The sequence below is a fragment of the Maniola hyperantus genome, chromosome 5, assembly GCF_902806685.2.
Source record: "Maniola hyperantus chromosome 5, iAphHyp1.2, whole genome shotgun sequence".
Lineage (NCBI taxonomy): Eukaryota > Metazoa > Arthropoda > Insecta > Lepidoptera > Nymphalidae > Maniola > Maniola hyperantus.
The window spans coordinates 2,621,753-2,645,167 of NC_048540.1; the positions used below are offsets into that span (position 1 = coordinate 2,621,753).

General features: G+C 37.0%; 1 protein-coding gene across 1 annotated transcript in view; it reads right to left on the bottom strand.

Annotated features, from left to right (window-relative positions):
• LOC117982670 (uncharacterized) overlaps nucleotides 1-23,415 on the bottom strand; it is a 69,390-nt gene that overhangs the window by 45,172 nt on the left and 803 nt on the right. The window contains exons 2-3 of the mRNA XM_034969042.2: nucleotides 22,135-22,244; nucleotides 20,367-20,497 (exon numbers count right to left, since the gene is read on the bottom strand). Of these exons, the coding sequence (XP_034824933.1) occupies nucleotides 20,367-20,497; nucleotides 22,135-22,242 (239 nt within the window). The 5' untranslated portion in view covers nucleotides 22,243-22,244. The remainder of the gene's footprint in view (nucleotides 1-20,366; nucleotides 20,498-22,134; nucleotides 22,245-23,415) is intronic.

The window sequence follows — 23,415 nt, forward strand, 5'->3', positions numbered from 1 at the left end:
TCTAAATCAAATCAAATCATAAATTTTATTGCCTTTAAGTTGCTGAGTGCTGAAGTAAATTATATATAAGGAACACAGAAAAATATTAATAATACAGATAAAGAACAAAATAATAATAACAATTAAGTAGACCTAGGTCTAGGACTAGGACTAGGCCTGACTTGTTAGTCATTACCTGACTAGGCTTGCCTCATTTATTGTTAAATAATTCTACTACTTAATTTTTCGACCCAGTTACAGTTATATTTCATAACACCATCACAATAGTTATGATATTATCAATTCATTATAAGCGTAATATTATAACGCGGAGTTAATCGTAACGTTAGTTGTAACATGTGATTGTATTTTCTTAACATAATTATTATGACAAGAAAAGTTATATGTAATCGTTGCGAGTTGCACATACTAATAAGTAATAAGCTTTATTAAATTCCATACTAAGTTATAACATGTTGTCTAAATATATAAAAGGAAAAGGTGACTGACCGACTGATTTATCAACGCACAGCTCAAGCTGCTGGACGGATCGGGCTGAAATTTGGCATGCAGATAGTTATCATGACGTAGGCATCCGCTAAGTAAGGATGTTTGAAAATTCAACCCCTAAGGGGGAGAAATAGGGGTTTGAAATTTGTATAGTCCACGCGGACCAAGTTGCGAGCATAAGCTAGTAATTAATATTTTCAAAGTAAGATAACTATGCCAAGTGGGGTATCATATGAAAGGGCTTTATCTGTGCATACTAAAACAGATTTTCATTTATTTTTATGCATTATAGTTTTTGAGTTATCGTGCAAAATGTCGAAAAAATACGACTGCAGTACGGAACCCTTGGTGCGCGAGTCTGACTCGCACTTGGTTGGTTTATTTAAAATTGTCACGCAACAGCAAGTGCAACTAAACTGTGTAACTTTTATGTAAAATCTTAATCGTCACGATCCTAATATTTATTTTTGTAGGGTAACGATGGAAAAATCCTCACCGCAAACGTGACGCGAAACGATAAGAAAATGTTATTTTTGCGAACGTGTTAATATTTCACCAAACAGAGAAACAATAAACAAATTACGAAAGCAAAAAAATACACGTGCTTCGGATGTACGTGATGTATGGACGAATTTGAACTTTAAAACAAGGTAGTTACGGTCCATTTTACTTTAACGCTAAAGTGTTTCGACGTTCGAATTCTATGAACGTTGGTTCCTACTTGGTGAGATGTAAAATCTTATACTAAGCATTCTGATCTATGTTTATCTACTACGGAATGCGCTGGCGCACAGCCAACGCGGTGGACAGTGACCGCCGACCGCTGCCGGTGGACACTGGAAGAATCAGGATGTTTTCTTTTCTGGCCTTCTGGCGGACGCTGAACTTGCTCATGATGAACACTAAATAGTCATTTATATTGGTTCTTCTAGACTTGAGTACACCAAAATTTTAGAGTATTCGCATCCTCTTCTTACTAATGTTATATGAAAAGGAAAGTTTGACAGTTTTAAATATAAATTAGACCTGTCAAAACTCGTTATATAATGGTACTGATTCTGAGCACAACCTAATTTTAGAGTATTCGCATCCTCTTCTTACTAATGTAATATGAAAAGGGCAGACGCATTTTGACAGTTTTAAATTTAATTTTAAGATGGTAAAACCCGTGATTTTAGCGCACAGTTGCGAGCCTACTGTTTAAATTTGTAGCGTGCACTAAAATTGAGTCTTTAAATGTAAAGTTCATGTTCTGTCCCTTTTTAGCATTGTTTAAAAGAAAAGGATGGCAGATACTCCAAATTTAGTTTAGAGAAAGACAATATACAAGATACCCAGTTTGGGTGTCGCAATTTGGTCCTCAGACCTTAGTACGGAGACCCATATTATTATTTATTTTTATGTTCGTCATTTAGGAAATCATTTACGGCATAGTAGCCCTTTTCTAATAAAAAGTTTTTTAATATTTTGTTGAATTACTTAGACCTATTTATTTATTTTTAGATTCAAATGAAAATACAATAAACAAAAATACCAGACTTATTCTAGAACATAAAAATTACAGATCGAAAATATCATCTAAACCACCGCAACGAGGCAGGGTGCCCAGAACGCTGGCAGCGTTACCTCGTTGAATTTATTTTCATTGTTTATTGTTACGAATTTTGTCTGGTAAATTATTATATATCTTTGTTCTATCAAGTACAAATGTATACTTATACGTTTTATTCTGTTATGAATATTTTCCAAGTAGATATGTGGGTAGGTCGGTACTAGAACAAGTCGTTAACCTAATCCCAAAAGCCTAGGTTTTTGTACCTCAATATAAACCGTTGAACTTTTCTAAAAGTTCGCGTGTCACATGCTTACTAGGCCTTAATCATAAAAGCGAGTAAAAGTTTGATAACCTGAAACTTAATGAGGTTTACAAGCTTTTTTATTATTTTTTGACAAGCAAAGTTATAAATATTATTTATTGGATTTTTCTACATTCGGTAAATCTAAGTAATATAATGGGTTACAGGTAAAGAGGACACGATCGACGAATCACGAATGTAAAAACAAATCTAGGCAGAGTTTCTCTTGTAATATCAACAAATCATGAATTTCAGTACGAAATAGAAATCAAATCAAATCTAAACACACCAGACGTGTATTTTTAGCACGGTAGCGCCATTGAAAATAGCATCTTGTTAGTCTAACAGTCGTACTCAGAGTCGCCTAATCGTTACTTAAGAATAGTTAACGTTAAGTGTCTCGTTTTAACTCAATCTTAAGTAACGATTAGCGACTGAGTACGGCGGTAAAGGTCAGAGTTGAGCAAAATTCTTTAAATTTAATTTATGCACAATCAATGGTAGGTACATATAGCGGCATATCTTAATTTGTTTACATAATAACTCAGGCCGCCAATGTGCTTGTTATAAACAACTGCTATGACGTATTCTATTTGGTCAAAGAATAAATTGTAAATACATCTAATTATTATTAACTATACCTACGCGTGTACAAAAATCTTCAAAGAATTGATACGAAACCTATGAATAATTCATGTTAGACTTCATATAATTGAAATGGTAAGAGTAATACCTATCGAGAAAAGGTACGTAGTGGCCCGTCCTTTAGTTTGGCTCGTCTTGGCGGGGGCATTGCCGTGCCCCCTGATTTATTAAATATCCTAGGAATCCGTCATGCAGTTGTAATTGCAAGCTTTTAGCAGCTTTTTGTGTTGGCTATGAAAGGTCAGAAAAATAAAAAGGTCAATGTTTGCTTTAATTAACATAAGTGTTTCCTCATAATATACCTATCTAAATTGGTATCGAGGTGCAATGACCTGTGATAAAGAAGCGGTCTATATTTATATCATTCTTTACGTTACATTAAAAAATGTTATTGAATCACGTCTCTGACTCGTGCGCCTTATGAACTAGAGATTTCTTAAACTTGTTATTGCAAATTTTATCTAAAACAGCGATGACGTTTATAATATGTATTTGCGAAGAAACAAAAATAACTCGTACCTACCTAAGTACTTTTTAATTATCTATTCATATTAACCGGGTATCCAAACCGAGAACAATTTAAAGCAAAAACGGATCTTTTTGCTGTAAAGTTTCCGCTCCACTGTCGGGATTCGACTAATGATGATTATTGATTAGTGATATCGAGAATTGTGTGTTCGGTGGCAATTGTTCGACTAGAGATCGATTAGAGTTCGACTAAGTTTTATTCGAGTTCGACTTTTGCTTGACTAGAGTAGAGATCTATTCGATACGATCTATACGAGTTCAAATCTTGTTCGATTAGAATTCGATGCGAGTTCGACTCATGTTCTACTAGAGATTGATTCGAGTTTGATTCAAGTTCAATTCGAGTTCGACTTTTATTTCTCCATAGAAATATTCGAGTTCGATACGAGTTCAACTCTTGTTCGGCTAGGGTTCGATGCGAGTTCGGCTCTTGTTCGATTCGAGTTCGAATTGAATGAAAAAAAAATACCAGATCGTAAAATAAAGTTTCCTTTTCATTTTTCTAACTGATTTGTTTTATTTCATCTTAACAGACTTGAACATTTATTTAAGCCTAAAAAACATTCAAATCAAACAAATTATTTAATCACATTCGATTTTCATAACGAAGCTTTGAAACTCCGGAACTCCGGACTTCGAATGCTCAGCATCAAACCCGACTCCGGAGCTGAAAAATAGTCTGATTTCCAAGCCCTAGTCTACACGTCTTCAATGTTTATGTGTAACTCAACAAGCTATAAGCACGCGCCTTGGCTAGCAACCAAGTTTCTTATGTACCTACATTTGACACGAATAATAATTCAAAGTAAAAGAAATTAGATTTAGCTTTGATGCACTGTATGATTCATAAATATGAACGTGGGAGGCCTGTCATATAAACCATTCACGAACCCTGTGCGACCAAAGCGACTATCAACCAGTGTTTCCATGTACACGGTAATTACCGTAGATGCACCGTAATTCAGCCCTAATCTACCGTCAAGGTAATATGGCCATTACCTTGACCGTGTCACCGTAATACAAAATCACGTTAAAAATTCATAATATACTGCGTAATAGTAGTATTTCGTCCTTATTCAAGCAATTAGGAAGGAGTAAAATGTAAAACTAATGAGATTTAACAAAATATTAATATGAATAAATCCGTATAGGAAAAAGATATTGCTATGCTAGGAGAGTCAGATTCAGAATAATATTAATAGCTGATTAAAAAGCTAATTCGTGACTTTTTTCTTTTAAAAATGACACGGTAATTTACACGGTATTCTTTTAGCTAATCCACAGTAATTTAATCTAGAAACACCGTAATTTTAACCCTTCAACACGGTAATTCTCGATTTACATAATATGGAAACACTGACTGTATGTGTTTCGATTCGCGTCGTGGACACTCCCGCATCCATGACGCGCAGGTGTGGCTGGAGCTTAATGCAAGCTAATGTATTTATACTGGTTTCTCGAAGAGGTAAATATATTTTTGTAAGATGATTATATGTATTTATTATATTATACTTATTTATAAACTATTAACAGCTACTACAACAGCAATTTTTTTCCATCCAATAAAGAATTAGTATGTAGGTACACCTACGTATTTTGAGTTTTGCGAGCTCTATAGTCTATTCTATAATAATAATAATAGTTGCAATCTTTATATAAAACTTCATAAAATCAAGTTTTATTACTACAAAATACACAATTAAATACAAAATTTGAGAGCCTCAATAGCTCAACCGGTATAGGAGTGGACTGAAAACCGAAAGGTCGACGGTTCAAATCCCGCCCGTTGCACTATTGTCGTACCTACTCCTAGCACAAGCATGACGCTTAATTGGAGAGGAAAGGGGAATATTAGTCATTTAATATGGCTAATATTCTTTTTAAAAATATAATAAATAATTTTGTAATAAAAATTCAAGGTATAAAGTAAAAATCTATTTTAGTAAAGAATATTTTATCTTTAGGTATATTTTATAATATAACATACCTACAATATACTCGTAGGTAACTAACTAACTACTAATACACGTGCAGCACGCGTGATCATGTGACTATAAATAGTATAACCATAGTATTAGAACCACAAGTACCTACTTTATCTACAAGTGCATAATATTACATTACAGCATTACTTTATCTCTTCCGCACATAATATTTATTAAGTATGCATATAAGTTCTAAAAAAACCGGCCAAGTGCGAGTCAGGCTCGCGCAATGAGGGTCCCGTACTACAGTCGTATTTTTTCGACATTTTGCACGATAATTCAAAAACTATGATGCATAAAAATAAATAAAAATCTGTTTTAGAATGTACAGATGAAGACCTTTCATATGATACCCCACTTGATATAGTCACTTACTTCGAAAGTTGAAAATACTAATTATTAGTTCATGACCACAATTTAATTTTTTTTTGTGTGACCTAACCCTAAATTCACGGTTTTCAGATTTTTCCCCCAAATGTCAGCTATAAGATCTACCTACCTGCCAAATTTCATGATTCTAGGTCAACGGGAAGTACCCTGTAAGTTTCTTGACAGACAGACGGACAGACAGACAGACAGACAGACAGCAAAGTGATCCTATAAGGGTTCAGTTTTTCCTTTTGAGGTACGGAACCCTAAAAACTCCAAATAGTTTTCGAACATTGGAAATTCCCTAGGAGAACCAAAGTTATCGACATAATCAGAGCCTAAATGCATAGTAATATAAACTTGGCCCGCGTCGGAAAATGCAGCGTTGGAAAACCTCCCACTAGGTGGACAAAGGATACCCCCTGAATACCCCACCAAGAAGACAGTTTCGTGACGATCCTTCCAAAGGTGCGAGCAGTAGTCTAGTCTAACTCTATACTAATATTATAAAGAGGTAGAGTTTGTAGTTTGTTTGTAGGGGGTAATCTCTGGAACTACTGAACCGATTTTGAGAATTCTTTCACCAGTATAAAGCTACATTATTCCTTAGTAACATAGGCTATATTTTATTTTAAAATATGTGATCACCGCGCGAAGTCTATAATAAAATCATTGCTAAAATGCATCGACCATGTAGCCATGTAGGTACCCTGTGATAGCCTAGTGGTTAGAATGTCCGCCTTCTAATTGGAGGTCGGGGGGTTCGATCCCGGGCACGCAACTCTAACTTTTCGGAGTTATGTGCGTTTATCACTCGCTTTAACGGTGAAAGAAAACATCGTGAGGAAACCTGCATGCCTGAGAGTTCTCAAAGGTGTGTGAAGTCTACCAATCCGCACATGGCCAGCGTGGTAGACTATTACCAAAACCCTTCTCACTCTGAGAGGAGACCCGTGCTCTGTAGTGAGCCGGTGATGGGTTGATCATGATGTAGTCATATAGCCATGTACATTGTACGCTCTTGGAGGCCCAGCGTTTCCCTTCGCGTGTGGCAACTGGCCAATGACATTGTCCTTATCATAATCATTTATCAGTTAATCATCGCCGTCTGCGGGTGAAATGTTTTGATGATAATCAAATGTCAACCGAGTGATCGCGAGACGAAAGATAAACTGTATCTTTTATCTTTATTTATCTTTTACGTCGGTGTGATAAAACTTGTAATTCCACTAATATGCATGATGATGATATCGCAGGATACCTGATAAGTTGATACCTGATATGGTATTATCTACAACAATGGAAACTATTGATTGATTGTTGACGTATGTGTACCAGTAGGTAACTTTTTCATTTTATATTTTATTTAGATACAAGTTAGCCCTTGATTGCAAAATCACCTGGTGGTAAGTGATGATGATAGCCACGGCCGAAGCCTCCCACCAGACCAGACCGGAAATTTAGAATTTATAAAATTCCAAACCCGCGTCTTCGTTCGCGTGGATTTAGGTTTTTAAAAATCCCGTGGGAACTCTTTGATTTTCCGGGATAAAAAGTATGCCTATGTCCTTCCCCGGAATGCAAGCTATCTCTGTACCAAATTTCGTCTAAATCGGTTGAACGGTTGGGCCGTGAAAGGCTAGCAGACAGACAGACAGACACACTTTCGTCACTCTCCTATGCCTATCCATGCAAAAAATCAAAATCACGTCGATCCGTTGCGACGTGATTGAAATAAAAACCACCAAACCAATAAACAAACACACTTTCGCATTTCGCAGTTATACAAATGCTGATACTATAGGTACATATATACTAATATGGGTAACTGAGTCCTGACTACTGATTAAATTAATTTCTCTGTTATCGTTTTATATCTGAGATGTAGTTGAAATACAAACTAGGTAAATGTCGATTGCACGAGACGAACGCGTGTTCCTTATCAAAATAGGGTATCTCCTTAATCTTTTAATTAAATTTTAAGCAGCTCACTTCTGCTTCTTTTAAGCAGCTGTTTAATGGTTATAAGTAGGTAGGGCTGTTTAAATGTTGATCAAAGAAACGAGAATGCAAGGCAAGGCCAAGGATGATTATAAGACAAATAAAAAGATTTTAAAGAAGAAATTAAAATTATGTACATATAAAAGCTGTGTTATCGTTCATGGCCATCTCTTCCAGACAACCTTCGTGTAGGTAGTGTTTCATGTAGGTACCAAAAGATCACGCTCTTGGAGTTCAGAAGTGGGATCAAGTTAGCGAAAAACAGGAAAGAAACGTTATTGAACCCATGACTTAATTCCAATCATATCCATCAATCAGCCTGTATGCGTGTACTGCTAGACATAGGCTTTTTCAAGAGCGTGCCACCAAAGTCCAAACACGGTTCTTGGGCCCCATGACGTATTTTATGCATATTATTTTATAGATCTTTCTTCTTATAGCTGTTGGCAACTTGGTACGTAAGTCAATTTGTTCAATGGCTTTTAGTCGGTACATTCCTCTTTTAAACAAAACAATATTTTATTTGTAGTGTACCCACACTACACTACTACAGCATTACGCTAAGGCAATTCTCCTTTTTTGGGACAGTTTTGCGCCACAGACACGCATTCGGGGTTATGACAGACAAGATAAATTTTTACTGTATTATTAATTTTTGTGTTTTGTATAACTGTAAACTGTGCGCTATATGGTCCCAAATAAAAGATTATTATTATTTTATACAAATTAGAAAAAAATCTTTCAATCTTACAGTTCAAGAGTTAAACCAACGAACTCGTATCGTGATAAGTAAGTACCTTCGACGTAGGTAATAATAATAGGTAGGTATATTGTTAAATCCCAATCGAAGGCCGTCGCGACTCGCGCTAGTGTGAAATTTATCACTACCCATAATATAATAAATACGAAAGTGTTTGTTTGTTGGTTTAAACTTTAAATTATATTGCAGAGTATACGCGAAACTAAATTAAGTTTTACTAGCTAGAATAGATAAGCATTTCTTCATGCATGAAAGCATCAAATAAACTAAATAACGTCAATTTTTAGGGTTCTGTACCTCAAAAGGAAAAGCGGAACCCTTATAGGATCACTTCTGTCTGTCTGTCGGTCTGTCAAGACCCTACAGGGTACTTCCCGTTGACCTAGAATCTTGAAATTTGGCAGGTAGGTAGGTCTTATAGCAGACATTAGGGGAAAATCTGAAAACCGTGAATTTGTGGTTACATCACAAGAAAAAAATTAAAATGTGTTTATACCAAATAGGGTATCATATGAAAGGGCTTTACGTGTACATTCTAAAACAGTAGGGCGATTGTCGAAAACCTGCATCAATCATTATTACAATCTCAATTGTTCTGATTGGCTGAATTTGTGCCATTCTTGTTGCAACAATGCATTGTATTGTAGCCAATAGTGAGCGAGCATTAACCAATCAGAAATGATTGCGATCGTGACATTGTAGCTGTCAAACAACCGCGGTAGGGCCACAGATTATTATTTATTTTTAGGCATAATAGTTTTTGATTTATGGGGCAAAATGTCGATAAAACACGATTGTAGCGAGTCTGACTCGCACTTGGTCGGTTTTTTTATGTAGCAAATAGGTTGTACTAAAAAGTGGGTAGGTATATCTACAACATCCATACTAATATTATAAATGCGAAAGTGTGTGTGTCTGTTTGCTAGCTTTTCATGGCCCATCCTTTAAAAATTTGCTACAGACACGTAGACGAAGTCGGGGGCATCGTCTAGTTGATTATAGTGGACTACGAGTATATTGTCGTACCAAGTAAGTACCTATTTAATTCAACAGATGTAGCGGCCGAAACAGCAACTTGAATATTGTAAATTTCCATACAAAACATTTCCTAGAATCTAATCTAATGTTCTAAACTTATTTTTATAAACGAAAAATAGCAGATAACAAATAAACTAATCTAACGCTATGATAACAAGTTTTTATTATTTCAGTGCTTTCAGCCTACCTACCGATTTTTAGGGTTCCGTACCTCAAAAGGAAAAACGGAACCCTTATAGGATCACTTTGTTGTCTGTCTGTCAAGAAACCTACAGGTTGACCTAGAATCATGAAATTTGGCAGGTAGGTAGATCTTATAGCTGACATTTGGGGAAAAATCTGAAAACCGTGAATTTAGGGTTAGATCACACAAAAAAATTAAATTGTGGCCATGAATTAATAATTAGTATTTTCAACTTTCGAAGTGAGTGACTATATCAAGTGGGGTCATCATATGTATGAAAGGTCTTCACCTGTACATTATAAAACAGATTTTTATTTATTTTTATGCATCATAGTTTTTGAATTATCGTGCAAAATGTCGAAAGAATACGACTGTAGTACGGAACCCTCATTGCGCGAGCTTGACTCGCACTTGGCCGGTTTTAATTAATTAATAGGCATGTAATTCGATATGCCGCGGTCGATTTGCATGACTATTCTTTCTACCAGACTCATACAATTTTTAGGGTTCCGTAGGCAAATTAACTGATTTTTTTTTTCATCACACTTATTAGTAGTAGTAGTAGTAGAGGTTTGGAGTTTTATAATTTCTAAATTTCCGGTCTGGTCTGGTGAGAGGCTTCGGCTTTTAACTACATCTCAGATATAAAACGATAACAGAGAAATTAATTTAATCAGTAGACAGGACAGAAATGTGAATGTGTTTGTTTATTAGTTTGGTGGTTTGTCTTTCAATCACATCGCAACGGATCGACGTGATTTTGGGCATGGGATAGGCATGGGAGAGTGACATAGGCTACTTTTTATCCCGGAAAATCAAAGAGTTCCCACGAGTTTTTAAAAGCCTAAATCCACGCGAACGAAGTCGCTGGTTTGGAATTTTATAATTTCTAAATTTCCGGTCTGGTCTGGTGGGAGGCTTCGGCCGTGGCTATCATCATCACTTAACACCAGGTGATTTTGCAGACAAGAGCTAGCTTGTATCTGAATAAAATAAAATGAAAAAGCTACCTAGCTAGTAAAAATATTTCCCATATTGCTGTCGCATACATGATACAACTTTTTCGAAAAGACAACATTGAGACACAAACAATTATATAAATGTGGAAAAGTAATGATACTAATGGTATCTACTTAATAGATTACTGTGCACAATCTATGTACACATATACCTATAAAACTCCCTTGTTTTTCCGGCCATTGTCTTCAAGTGCAAGCAAATGTTTACCCACTCGTAGTAGCGGAGTAGTACGCCAATCGCTATCTCCGGAGAATATACTTGAGTAATTAAGATTATAAGTATCTTTGAGGAATTAGATTACCAATCATTAAGATAAAATCCATAAAATATTAATGCACTTCTTAATCCAGTTGTTGAAATGCTCGTAAATCGTAATTATATGATAAGAAGTGCAGCGGAAAAGATCAAATGAAAAGTCAGGCTCGCGCACCGAGGGTTCCGTAAGTCGTATTTTTTCGACATTTTGCACGATAAATTAAAAACTATGATTCATAAAAATAAATAAAAATCTGTTTCAGAATCCACAGGTGAAGACCTTTCATATGATACCCCACTTGATATAGTTATCTTACTTTGATAATTGAAAATACTAATTATTAGTTCATTCATGACCACAATTTAACTTTTTGTGTGATGTAACCACAAATTTACGGTTTTCAGATTTTTCCCCTAATGTCTGCTATAAGACCTACCTACCTGCCAAATTTGTGCTGCCAAATGATTCTAGGTCAACGAGACAGTTTCATACAGACAGACATTTTAAATAATACTTACATTTTAAATCGCTCTATGGTTTATTTTTATTTGTTCACTTCTGAACAGAAAGAAGCCAAATCAGTCGTTTCTCCGTCGTCATCTTTCCAATCAAAGTCGCGAGGATCAATACAGTATACCTACATTACATATGTAGGTGTAATGTATACGACAACGTCCCACTTAAGTTTGTACATAATATCTTCAGTACATAACCATAACACAGCAGATATATAATAACATATTCATTAATACATAAGTTATCTGGGGCGGGACGTGTAAGAGGCAATGCCTATAACAGATATATATATATAAGTTATATACGAGTATGACCTAGTATTACTAGTGATCGATAAAGGATACGAATTATGTAAGGTGTAGGTAATATGGGATATTGCCTTATAAAAACGGGGTGTTTTTGTAAATCTAACTCATTGAATGATCCATCCATCAGCGAAAAGTTCAAGACACTGGACAATCTTAATTCTTAACATCTTGAGTCTTGTGCTATTTTTTATTAAAAGAATATTAGCCATATTAAATGACTAATATTCCCCTTTCCTCTCCAACTAAGCCTCAAGCTTGTGCTAGGAGTAGGTACGACAATAGTGCAACGGGCGGGATTTGAACCGTCGGTCGACCTTTCGGTTTTCAGTCCACCCTCTACCCGTTGAGCTATTGAGGCTTGAGTCTTTGGAATGTAATGAAATGAAAAATGAATCTAAACTTGGTTATGTTTTTAATTGACGTCCAGCTTGAAAATTTAGGTACAAATACACAGAAAAAAGAACTATTTTAAAATAAATTAATGTGTGTGTGTGTATGGATTATTTCAAAGTTACGATATCGATTGTGATGATAATATGAGAGATGCCTTTGAGATGGTATAAAGGAACGCGTACATAATAAAACTGTTTGTCTATGAACTAAATGGGAGAAGTTCGCCATTTGAACAATAGCTATTCAATTGGAGCGCTAAAAATAAGTCTTTGAACGTACGACAGGAATCTGTCCATTGATCACATCAAACGACTACCTACTCTACTATAATATTAAATAGGCCACGTATAAATAAAAAACCGGCCAAGTGCAAGTCAGACTCGCGCACTGATGGTTCCGTACTACAATCGTATTGTATCGACATTTTGCGAGATAAATCAACTATTATGCCCAAAAATAAATAAAAATCGGTTTCAGAATGTACAAGCAAAGCCCTATCATTATGATACCCCATTTGGTATAGTAATCTTACTTTGAAAGTGAAAATAGCAACAAAGTTAACTAAAATATGGGATAAAAGGAGCCCATTTCTATTAATCACAAGTTAAGATTTAGGAATATGCGAGTGATTAGCCCACAGTACTTCGCATCACCGAAGGGCTTGAAGATTAAAATTGGTAGCTGCTAGCTAAATACGGAATATTAGGCATGGCTAATATTCTTTTAAAAAAATGATTGTTTTTGGATATACTTAGTAGTATACTAATAGTATAGTATAGTAGTAGTAGTAGTAGTAGTAGTAGCACTTATATAAAAACCGGCCAAGTCCAAGTCAGGCTCGCGCACCGAGGGTTCCGTACTCCAGTCGTATTTTTTTGACATTTTGCACGATAATTCAAAAACTATGACGCATAAAAATAAATAAAAATCTGTTTTAGAATGCACAAGTGAAGCCCTTTCATATGATAGCCCACTTGACATAGTTATCTCACTTCGAAAATTGAAAATACTAATAATTAGTTCATGAACACAATTTAATTATTTTTGTGTGATGTAACCCTAAATTCACAGTTTTCAGATTTCTCCCCTTATGTCTGCTATGAGACCTACCTACCTGCCAAATTTCATGATTCTAAGTTAACGGGAAGTACCCTGTAGGTTTCTTGACAGATCAACCGACAGACAGACAGACAAAGTGATCCTATAAGGGTTCCGTTTTTCCTTTTGAGGTACGGAACCTTAATAACGAAGTTAAAAGGAAAACTATAACAGCTAAGTATAACATGTTATAAACCGCAACATCTAGCTAGATCAGATCGCTCCAGCTGTTGTAAGTTCTAACCAGTGCTAACAAGGTGTAACGATAGTCACGGACACGAGCTAGTAAACAAGACACAGATTACAGACGTGTAGTTAAATACACTGATTCAGTATTTACTTCTGTATTAAAAACTGTGCCAATCAGACTTTGTTTTATTTTTAAAGATTTATGTAAATCTTTAAGAACTCATATTAATTCAGACTAGCTTATGCTCGCGACTTTATCCGATTGGACTACAGAAATTTCAAAATTTTGTAACTCCTATTTTACCCTCTTAAATTTAATTGCTATATCTTATTATCGCTAGCCCCCCCCCCCCCCCCCCCCTCCCGATCTATTTACTTAAAAAGACCTATTACTTTTTAGGGTTGTCAATAAATTAAGTAATTTATTGACAACCCTAAAAAGTAATAGGTGGTACCTAATCATTATTATTAATTATGCATGCACGTTATGGTGATATCAGTGATTGTTATGTAAACATGGAGTTAATAATGTAATAATGCATTGTGCAGCAAAATGTCTTTGACAGTGCAGAAACCTGCTTATGTACCTACTTACGCGTTATCAATAAGAGCGCAGTTCAATTCTTAGACCAAAAGATGTAGATGGTAAACGAAATGGGCAACGTTAATAAAATAAGCTTTTGTGTGGCATAGATCTTTCTTAGCTCTTTACTTTCATTACGCTATGTTAGACGCTATATATGTATATCTGGGATTGTGAAGGCTCAATATCGAGATTTTTTCCTTAGCCTCTGGTTAAATAAACAAGATAATATGTTTTAATGTAAATATTACTGCAACCTGCTCGTAAAAACCAAATATAACTGGATGAGATTTTATACCTAATACCCGCAATATAATTAATACCTATTTGTTCCGTTGAATTAATTTTCGAATCTGATTAGATAGAGAGATACAAGGCCTTGTCATTTTTTGATCACATTGAGATTTAAATTCGGTATTTGTGAATTCACATTGAAAACAGTCAGTCAGCGGGCGCTATGGAGAGAGAGAGAGAGAGAGAGAGAGCTTATGATTGGAGTTTCTCTTCGTGATGATATGTGCTTCATGATAAAAGCTGAATCAATGGGCAGGGCACACGGTTCGAAAACACGATAGACGTTGGGGTCCCAAGGAGCTAGGATAGTGGTCGCGCACCGGAAAGTGCGGCTTTGGAACTGGAAGACCCCCTACTAGGTGAAGACGACATAAAACGAGTCGCAGAGAGCCGCCGCTGGTTCAGGCAGCGCAAGACCGTGGCGTATGGAAGTACCTACAAGAGACCTATGTCCAGCAGTGGACGTCCATCGGTTGATACCTAGTGATGATGATTAAACAGAAAGGTAGCAACAAGTGTTTTCAACCAAGCCCCAATAGCAAACATGTCAACTGCGTAGTAGTATCGAGTCACGATAGTTATTATCTAATATCTAGTAGCAATTTCCCGCCAGTAGATCATGCGACAGTCGTAGTGATTAGGGCTGGGACGGGTTGGTAGAACATTGGCCGGCGACATTTTTCTCGCTTTGGTTTGGTGTGACATCTTTAAAATGACCTTAAACTCTAAAGCTATTAACCGTTTTTCGTCGACTAAACAAGAAGGTAGCAACAAGTGTTTTCAATAGCTTCAACCAAGCCCCAATAGCAAACAAATCTACTGCGTAGTAGCATCGAGTCACGATAGTTATTATCTAATATCTAGTAGCAATTGCCCGCCAGTAGATCATGCGACAATCGTAGTGATTAGGGCTAGGACGGGTTGGTAGAACATTGGCCGGCGACATTTTTTTCGCTTTGGTTTGGTGTGACATCTTTAAAACTACCTTAAAAGCTATTTACCGTTTTTCATCGACTAAACAGAAAATGTAGCAACAAGTGTTTTCAACCAAGCCCCAATAGCAAACATGTCAACTGCGTAGTAGCATCGAGTCACGATAGTTATTATCTAATATCTAGTAGCAATTGCCCGCCAGTAGGTCACGCGACAATCGTACTGATTGGGCTGGGACGGGTTGGTACAATATCGTGTTCCGATTTACATGACTTATTTGTCTTTTTAGCTGTTGAACTGTGACCGAATACTTTATAAGGTATCTCTGCAAATGGTTCAAGATCAATGTTCTCCCTATTTCTGATTAGATACAGTATTTCATCTTAATTTGTTAATATATCGCAAAGATATTATAGAACTCCAGATGGACAAAGCTCATACAATAGGGTATTTGACAACTAGTCAATAGTCAAATCAGTAACTTTTTATCAAACGTCAAATCGCGCACTTAGTATGCGATATTCTATGAAATACTGGAATGTGACGTCAAAACTAACAAAGGACGTGGTTTTTACATATTTTGGAAGACCTCTATTTAACAATCACTAAGAAATCATTTATTTTTGATGTAGTCTAATGAAAATGCAGGCCGAATGCCTCCTATTTAAATTGGGTAATGGAACAGAACTGGTAATAAGGAATGAAATACTAACAAAACTGCACGTAATTTCCAGTTCAAAATTCGTAAACTTCAAGAGTAACTACTTCAAATGAAAATAGATTTAACAAAACCCAACATTGAATAATTACATGACTTTCAAGGGCACTCGTGAAAATATATTGTAATACTTAAATAGCATTAGGCCGTTTGTTCACTCATTCGTATTCGAATCGTATTCGTTTCCTAAAAAATACGATACGTAGTGGCCGTTATACAAAATGTACGTACCTACACTAAGTGCACTAATTTGGTTCGTATTTATCGTTTTCGTATAATCGTGGGTGCCTTTTGTATGACGGCCACTTCAAATCGTATTTTCAGTTTTTACGAAAACGAATAGAATGAGTGCACACACACCCTAACACACTTAAAGCTTGATCTTCACGGTTGGTAGAATATGTAGAACTTATTAAGTACCTATACCTTAGTTTTCCTTGTTTTACCCACTTTATCAAATATGCTGTAGATAGTAAGGATAAAGGCATTCACAAACGCGTGTAAAACTCACTACAGAGGTTTCCTCTTAGAGAAGGGTTTTGGCCATAGGCTGTCACGCTGGCCAAGTGCGGATTGGCAGACCTTACACACCTTTGAGAACATTATGGAGGTCTCTCAGGCATGCAGGTTTCCTCCCGATGTTTTCTTTCACCGTTAAAACAAGTTTAATTACTTAAAATGCACATAACTCCGAAAAGTTAGAGGTGCGTGCCCGGCAAAGCAAAGCTTTAAACTGCATTTGTTGCAAGTTTTGCTTTAAAATTTAAATAAGAGTTAGTTATGTGAGCAATACGCATTATGATGAAATGGTTTGTGTAAATTTTCCCCCTTTTGTGGTTATTACAGTAGGTATGCTTTGATATGGAAGAATTATTCGATTAGATAGTGATGTAGTGGTTAGCATACATTTACATACACTTTGATTAAGTATAAATTAACATAGTTATTTTGTACCATTGAGTCCATCGCGGAAGATGCCTTTATTGTGGGAATTTTTTGAATTTAAAACTTCTTCAGGTGCATTGGGCGATTTTGGGATGGTCGATGGGTAAAAACTTCAAGGTCGCGTCACCGACATGCAAATGTTAATAGTGCTCGGAGTGCTGATACTTGAATAAACTACACTAATGTTATTAGTTTTAAATTATGAAATTTTATTTTCTGATATACTACAATTTACTTATGAAAATCCAAGAACCACCTCCTCTTTGGAAGTCAGTTAAAAAAATGTTATTTTACAGTTTCAAGTTTTCGCTTCTGTCGGTAGTCCCCACTGAGTTGAGTTGAGATGTTTTATACATGTATTTATGTAGACATTTGTTCAACAACACTTTTGAGATGACCTAGCTTTTCTGCAGATTCTATTAATAAATTATGATTTATGAGTTGAGAGACCAGCGAACTCACCTAGATCTTGGACAATGTTAGATGTGCTAGGTATACGTTCAACGTAGGTACCTAGTTAAAATATTTACATTGGCACCGATTCTGTTGTCTTTCTCTAAACTAAATTTAGAGTACTTCTCCTTTTTCTTTTTAATATTGCTAGAAAGGGGCGGAACTACAAATTTAAACAATAGCCTCGCAACTGGCAGCTAAAGTTTGACAGCTCTAAATTAAATTTAAAACTGTCAAACTGTGTCTGTCCTTTTCATATTACATTAGTAAGACGAGAATGCGAATACCTACTCTAATTATTGTGCTCAGATCAAGATATTTTCTGCTGTCATGTATTTAGTAAGATGATAATAGAAATGATCTAAATGTTTTATTTAATAATACCTTTATTTACATAAATAATATGTAATTACATTAGTTAAATGGTAAACCGCAAACCTCAGCTGACAATACAGCATCGGATTACAAAATAGGTTGTTGTTGTGGCCAATGATATTATTAATCTAATCTGAATCTGATCTAAATATATAAAAGGAAAAGGTGACTGACTGACTGACTGATCTATCAACGCACAGCTCAAACTACTGGACGGATCGGGCTGAAATTTGGCACACAGATAGCTATTATGACGTAGCCATCCGCTAATAAAGGATTTTGGAAAATTCAACCCTAAGGGGTGAAATAGGGGTTTGAAATTTGAGTAGTCCACGCGGACGAAGTCGCGAGCATAAGCTAGTAAAAAATAAAAAAAAATAAAAAAAAATTTAGGCATTTCTTTTTCTAGGTTCTGATAACAGTTTTGGCAGTGTCATGCCTACTCCAGTTTCCAGAATGACTAATCGATCGATACTCGTCGCGCGGCCGGCTGGCGGCATGCCATCGAAAGCGATCCTATTGTTGCCAGAACTTGGCAATGAGTCAGATTTTACATTCACATAGCCATACCATAACACATTTCCATAAATCACTACTTCTGCCGCCGTGTTACTTAAGTGTCATATTGATATTATGCAAACCCCTTTCATCTTTTTCACTGATAAAGAAAATGTAACATTTTATACCTATCAATGATATTATGCAATATAGGAATACTGTATAACTGACGTTCATGTTCTAGCAGTGTTCTGGAATTTTAGATGGGTGATTCTTCTACACAAGTGTTCTTATAGTGTGTTCTTATAGACGAGCGGAGCTTTCTCGATGACAGAGGTGATAGCTATACCATATAAAACATACTAGGATAATATTCCCCATTCAAGAAATGCGGCACAGGCAGTGGACCTTAAAGGTTCGTACGCACCTGAGCGGCGCGGCGCGGCGCTTCAGTCCGACTGCAGAACGCGTCACCTCAGGCCGCTCGACGGTGCCTACCGCACTACAACTTCAGTACGCGGCACCTCGCGTCACTTGCGCGTCACTTTTATACCCGTTCGCGTACGAGCAACAACGTCGCAAGATGAGCGACAGTGAAGAGGATTTGATTATTATTTCTTTGTTGTGCAGAAGAAGAACGAATTATCGAAGAGAAAAAACCGGCCAAGTGCGAGTCAGGCTCGCGCAATGAGGGTTCCGTACTAGTCGTATTTTTTCGACATTTTGCACGATAATTCAAAAAATATGATGCATAAAAATAAATAAAAATCTGTTTTAGAATGTACAGGTGAAGACCTTTCATATGATACCCCACTTGGTATAGTCACTCACTTCGAAAGTTGAAAATACTAATTATTAGTTCATGACCACAATTTTTTTTTTTTGTGTGATCTAACCCTAAATTCACGGTTTTCAGATTTTTCCCCAAATGTCAGCTATAAGATACCTACCTACATGCCAATTTTCATGATTCTAGGTCAACGGGAAGTACCCTGTAGGTTTCTTGACAGACAGACGGACAGACAGACAGACAGACAGACAGACAGACAGACAACAAAGTGATCCTATAAGAGTTCCGTTTTTCCTTTTGAGGTACGGAACCCTAAAATAGGGGTTCGAGATTTGTGTAGTCCACGCGGACGACGTCGCGGGCATAAGCTAGTATAATATAAACACAAGTACAACAATAGGTAGGCATATTTCCGAAACTATTAATTCTACCTAGGTGAAGTAGGTAGGTATAATATGTACATAATATATTATAGTTATTTAATCAGGATTATTTTTACCATTGATGTTTTCTCATAACGCTCGGAGAGACATTTATACATTTAGACACTGGGAAGGGGGGAAGCCGACATCCTAGGGGTTGGGTCCTTTGAGGATATACTTCTAAGAGCATGAGGAACACGTCATGTGCCAAAAATTAAACCTACGTTATTTATTTTGAGGTCTATCTTGCCAATTCTTGCCTGTACTTTAAATACCTAACAAGATGCGCGTGTATCTTATTCGAGCGACGTACGCATACTGAAGCGCCGCGCCGCGCCGCTGGGTATGTCGCACTAGCGTCACTGCACTGCGCGTCGCTTCGCTGCGCTTCAAAATATTCTCTCCAGCCGTGACGCGCGGCAACGCGCGGTGAAGCGCTGTGCAGCGCCGCTCTAGTGCGATATGCGCCATACAAAATGATAGAAATGATATTTTGAAGCTCTGTGCCGCGACGTGCAGCTCGCTGAAGCGCCGCGCCGCGCCGCTCAGGTGCGTACAAACCTTTAAGCACAACACACATCTGCAGGTTGGAGTGGAGCTGAGGCGAAACTCGCCATCAGTTCGTCACATCGTCCATGTAGGGGCACACGCTTCAATGCTCCATACATTTTCCTTTGCATCTCAGACGATCTGAGAGAGGTGTAAGCACTAAGCACTCACCTCAGCTGAGCGCAGTACAGTTGGTGCGGGATGGCAGTCAAGACGCCGGCGCCGTCGCCCGTGTCGTTGTCGCAGGCGCACGCGCCTCGGTGCTCCATGCGTTTCGCGAGAGTCTCTGCATCTCGGACGATCTGAGGAAGTTACAATTTTTTTGAACTTGTTTTCATATAAATCCGAATATTTGTATACCTATATCTTAGACAAGATATCTTGAGGTTGCCAAGGTCCAAGGAAAGATAAACGTAAGTTTAATGATATAGGACGATATGAGTATGACAGGGTGGGTACTGGAAAAAACTACTAGAACAAACAGAAATCTTTCGGTCCATCTGGATGGATACTGGATGAGGATGAGTATGGTCTAGATCTGGCAGTGATAGACTATCCGGCTGATGATAACTAAGTCTTATTATCTAAATATATAAAAGGAAAAGGTGACTGACTGACTGACTGACTGACTGATCTATCAACGCACAGTTCAAACTACTGGACCGATCGGGCTGAAATTTGGCATGCAGATAGCTATTGTGACGTAGGCATCCGCTAAGAAAGGATTTTCGAAAATTCAACTCCTAAGGGGGTGAAGTAGGGGTTTGAAATTTGTGTAGTCCACGCGGACGAAGTCGCGAGCATAAGCTAGTCTAGGTATATAAATAACAAAGGTGCTGACATATCGCGGAAGTAAAATATCTGGCTAAGTGCTGCCAAATCTAACTATAATCCCAACAGACAGATCACTGGAATGGTGCAGCAAGTGCAGATGTCATGTCTACAAGTCTGAGTGGCTGCAACGAACAAGAATTACGAGAGTGCTAAATGCATGGTTACCTATAGGATAGGTACATACCAATCTTACATACTCAACTGTAGCTTTATCCATACTAAATGGTAGTTATAGAGATTCAGTTTTGTGTGCAGATGAAAGACTAGCTGATGTCCGCGACTGCGATATAAGTTTTCCAAAATCCCGTGGGAACTCGTTAATTTTCCGGGATAAAAAGTAGCCTATGTGCTAATCCAGGGTATAGTCTATCTCCATTCTAAATTTCAGCCAAATCCGTCCAGTAGTTTTTGCGTGAAGGAGTAACAAACATACACAAACACACACACATACAAACTTTCGCCTTTATAATATTATTATATAGTCGGGATAGAAAACCTTACCTAACGACTAGCGACCCGCCCTGGGCTTCGTATGGGTGGCTTATTACAATTATTTTCGTAAGGACAGACAGACAGACAACAAAGTGATCCTATAAGGGTTCCGTTTTTCCTTTTGAGGTACAGAACCCTAAAAATTATGTGGAGGAGTTGAACTAATTTAATCACAAAAATTCAAAGAACTCTTGTTACTAAATTTAGTTTTTTTTTTTTTTCAATCAACTCAGCGTAAAATATGTCTTATTTAATTTCAAAGTCAAAGTATATACTAGATACCTGTCTTGGTATGCAGAACAATAATTTTAGGTGGTAGATTAATTTGATGGCTCTATAGCACATTTTATAAAATATGTTTGAGTTAAAAATTCTTTTTAATCCATACTAATATTACTACATCCATACATACTAAATGCGAAAGTGTGTCTGTCTGTCTGCTAGCTTTTTTGATGAAATTTGGTGCAGAGTTACCTTACGTCTCGGGGAAGGACATAGGCAACTTTTTATCCTGGAAAAATCAAAGAGTTCCCACAGGATTTTTAAAAAGGTAAATCCACGCGAACGAAGTCTCGGGCATCAGCTAGTAGGTAATAAGTATTATGATACTCACTTTATGAGAACGTTTGCCGTCGATGGCAACAATGAAACCAACTCCGCAGGCCTCGTGCTCGTTCTGTGGGTCGTACAAGCCTTGCTTGGGCGGCCCTTCCCACTCCATACCTGCCACAGAAACACTGGGATACCACTGGGCTATCACTGCATGATCTTGGCTCATGAAAATGTAGTGATCTTATTAGTGGGTATCACACATCTTCAAATATATATAAAATTCAAAGTCCTGACTGACTGACTGACTTATAGTTATATATCAACACACTGTTTAAACCGTTGGTCCTAGAGACAGAAAATTTGGAGGATGTGTTCTTTGTAAGGAGTAGGTATTTACTAAGAAAAGATTTTTCAAAATTCCACCCCTAGAATAAATGGGGGATGGAAGTTTGTATGAAAGTCTATTATTTTTAAAGTTACATCGATGAAAATTGGTATACAGGCTTTCGGTTAAGAATAAAAACATGTACTAACGATTTTTGAAAATTCTACTGCCAAGAGGTTTAAATAAGTGATGAAAGTTTTATGAAAGTCATTTTTTCAAGTTATTTCCATGAAAATTGATGTTTGGGTTTTCAGTTACAAAAGAAAATAATATGAGGTACCTATATCAGGAATTTTGAAAATTCTACCCCCACGCTGATTTTCTAAATTCTACCCGAGCGAAGCCGGGGTGGGTCAGCTAGTATACAATATATCTGTGACAGCCTAGCGGTTAACAGGTCCACCTCATATTCAGGAGGTTGGGGTTCTGATCCCGGGCATACAACTCAAACTTTTCAGAGTTATGTGCATTTTAAGCAATTAAATATCACTTGCTTTAAGCATGAAATACACTTTTTTTTTTATTCAGATACAAGTTAGCCCTTGACTGCAATCTCACCTGGTGGTAAGTGATGATGCAGTATAAGATGATAGCGGGCTAACCTGGAAGGGGTATGGCAGTTTTTATTAAACCCATACCCCTTTGGTTTCTACACGGCATCGTACTGGAACGCTAAATCGCTTGGCGGCACGGCTTTGCCGGTAGGGTGGTAACTAGCCACGGCCGAAGCCTCCCACCAGACCAGACCAGAAATTTAGAAATTATAAAATTCCAAACCCCTGCCAGGAATCGAACCCGGGACCTCCCACTATTAAGACCACAGCGCTCACCACTGCGACAGGGAGGTCGTCAAAAAACACTGCTGAAAAGAAACCTGCATAATGTTATCAAATGTATAATATGACCAGTGTAGTATAAGTTCTTCTTATTCTGAGAGAGACTAACTACAAACTGGCT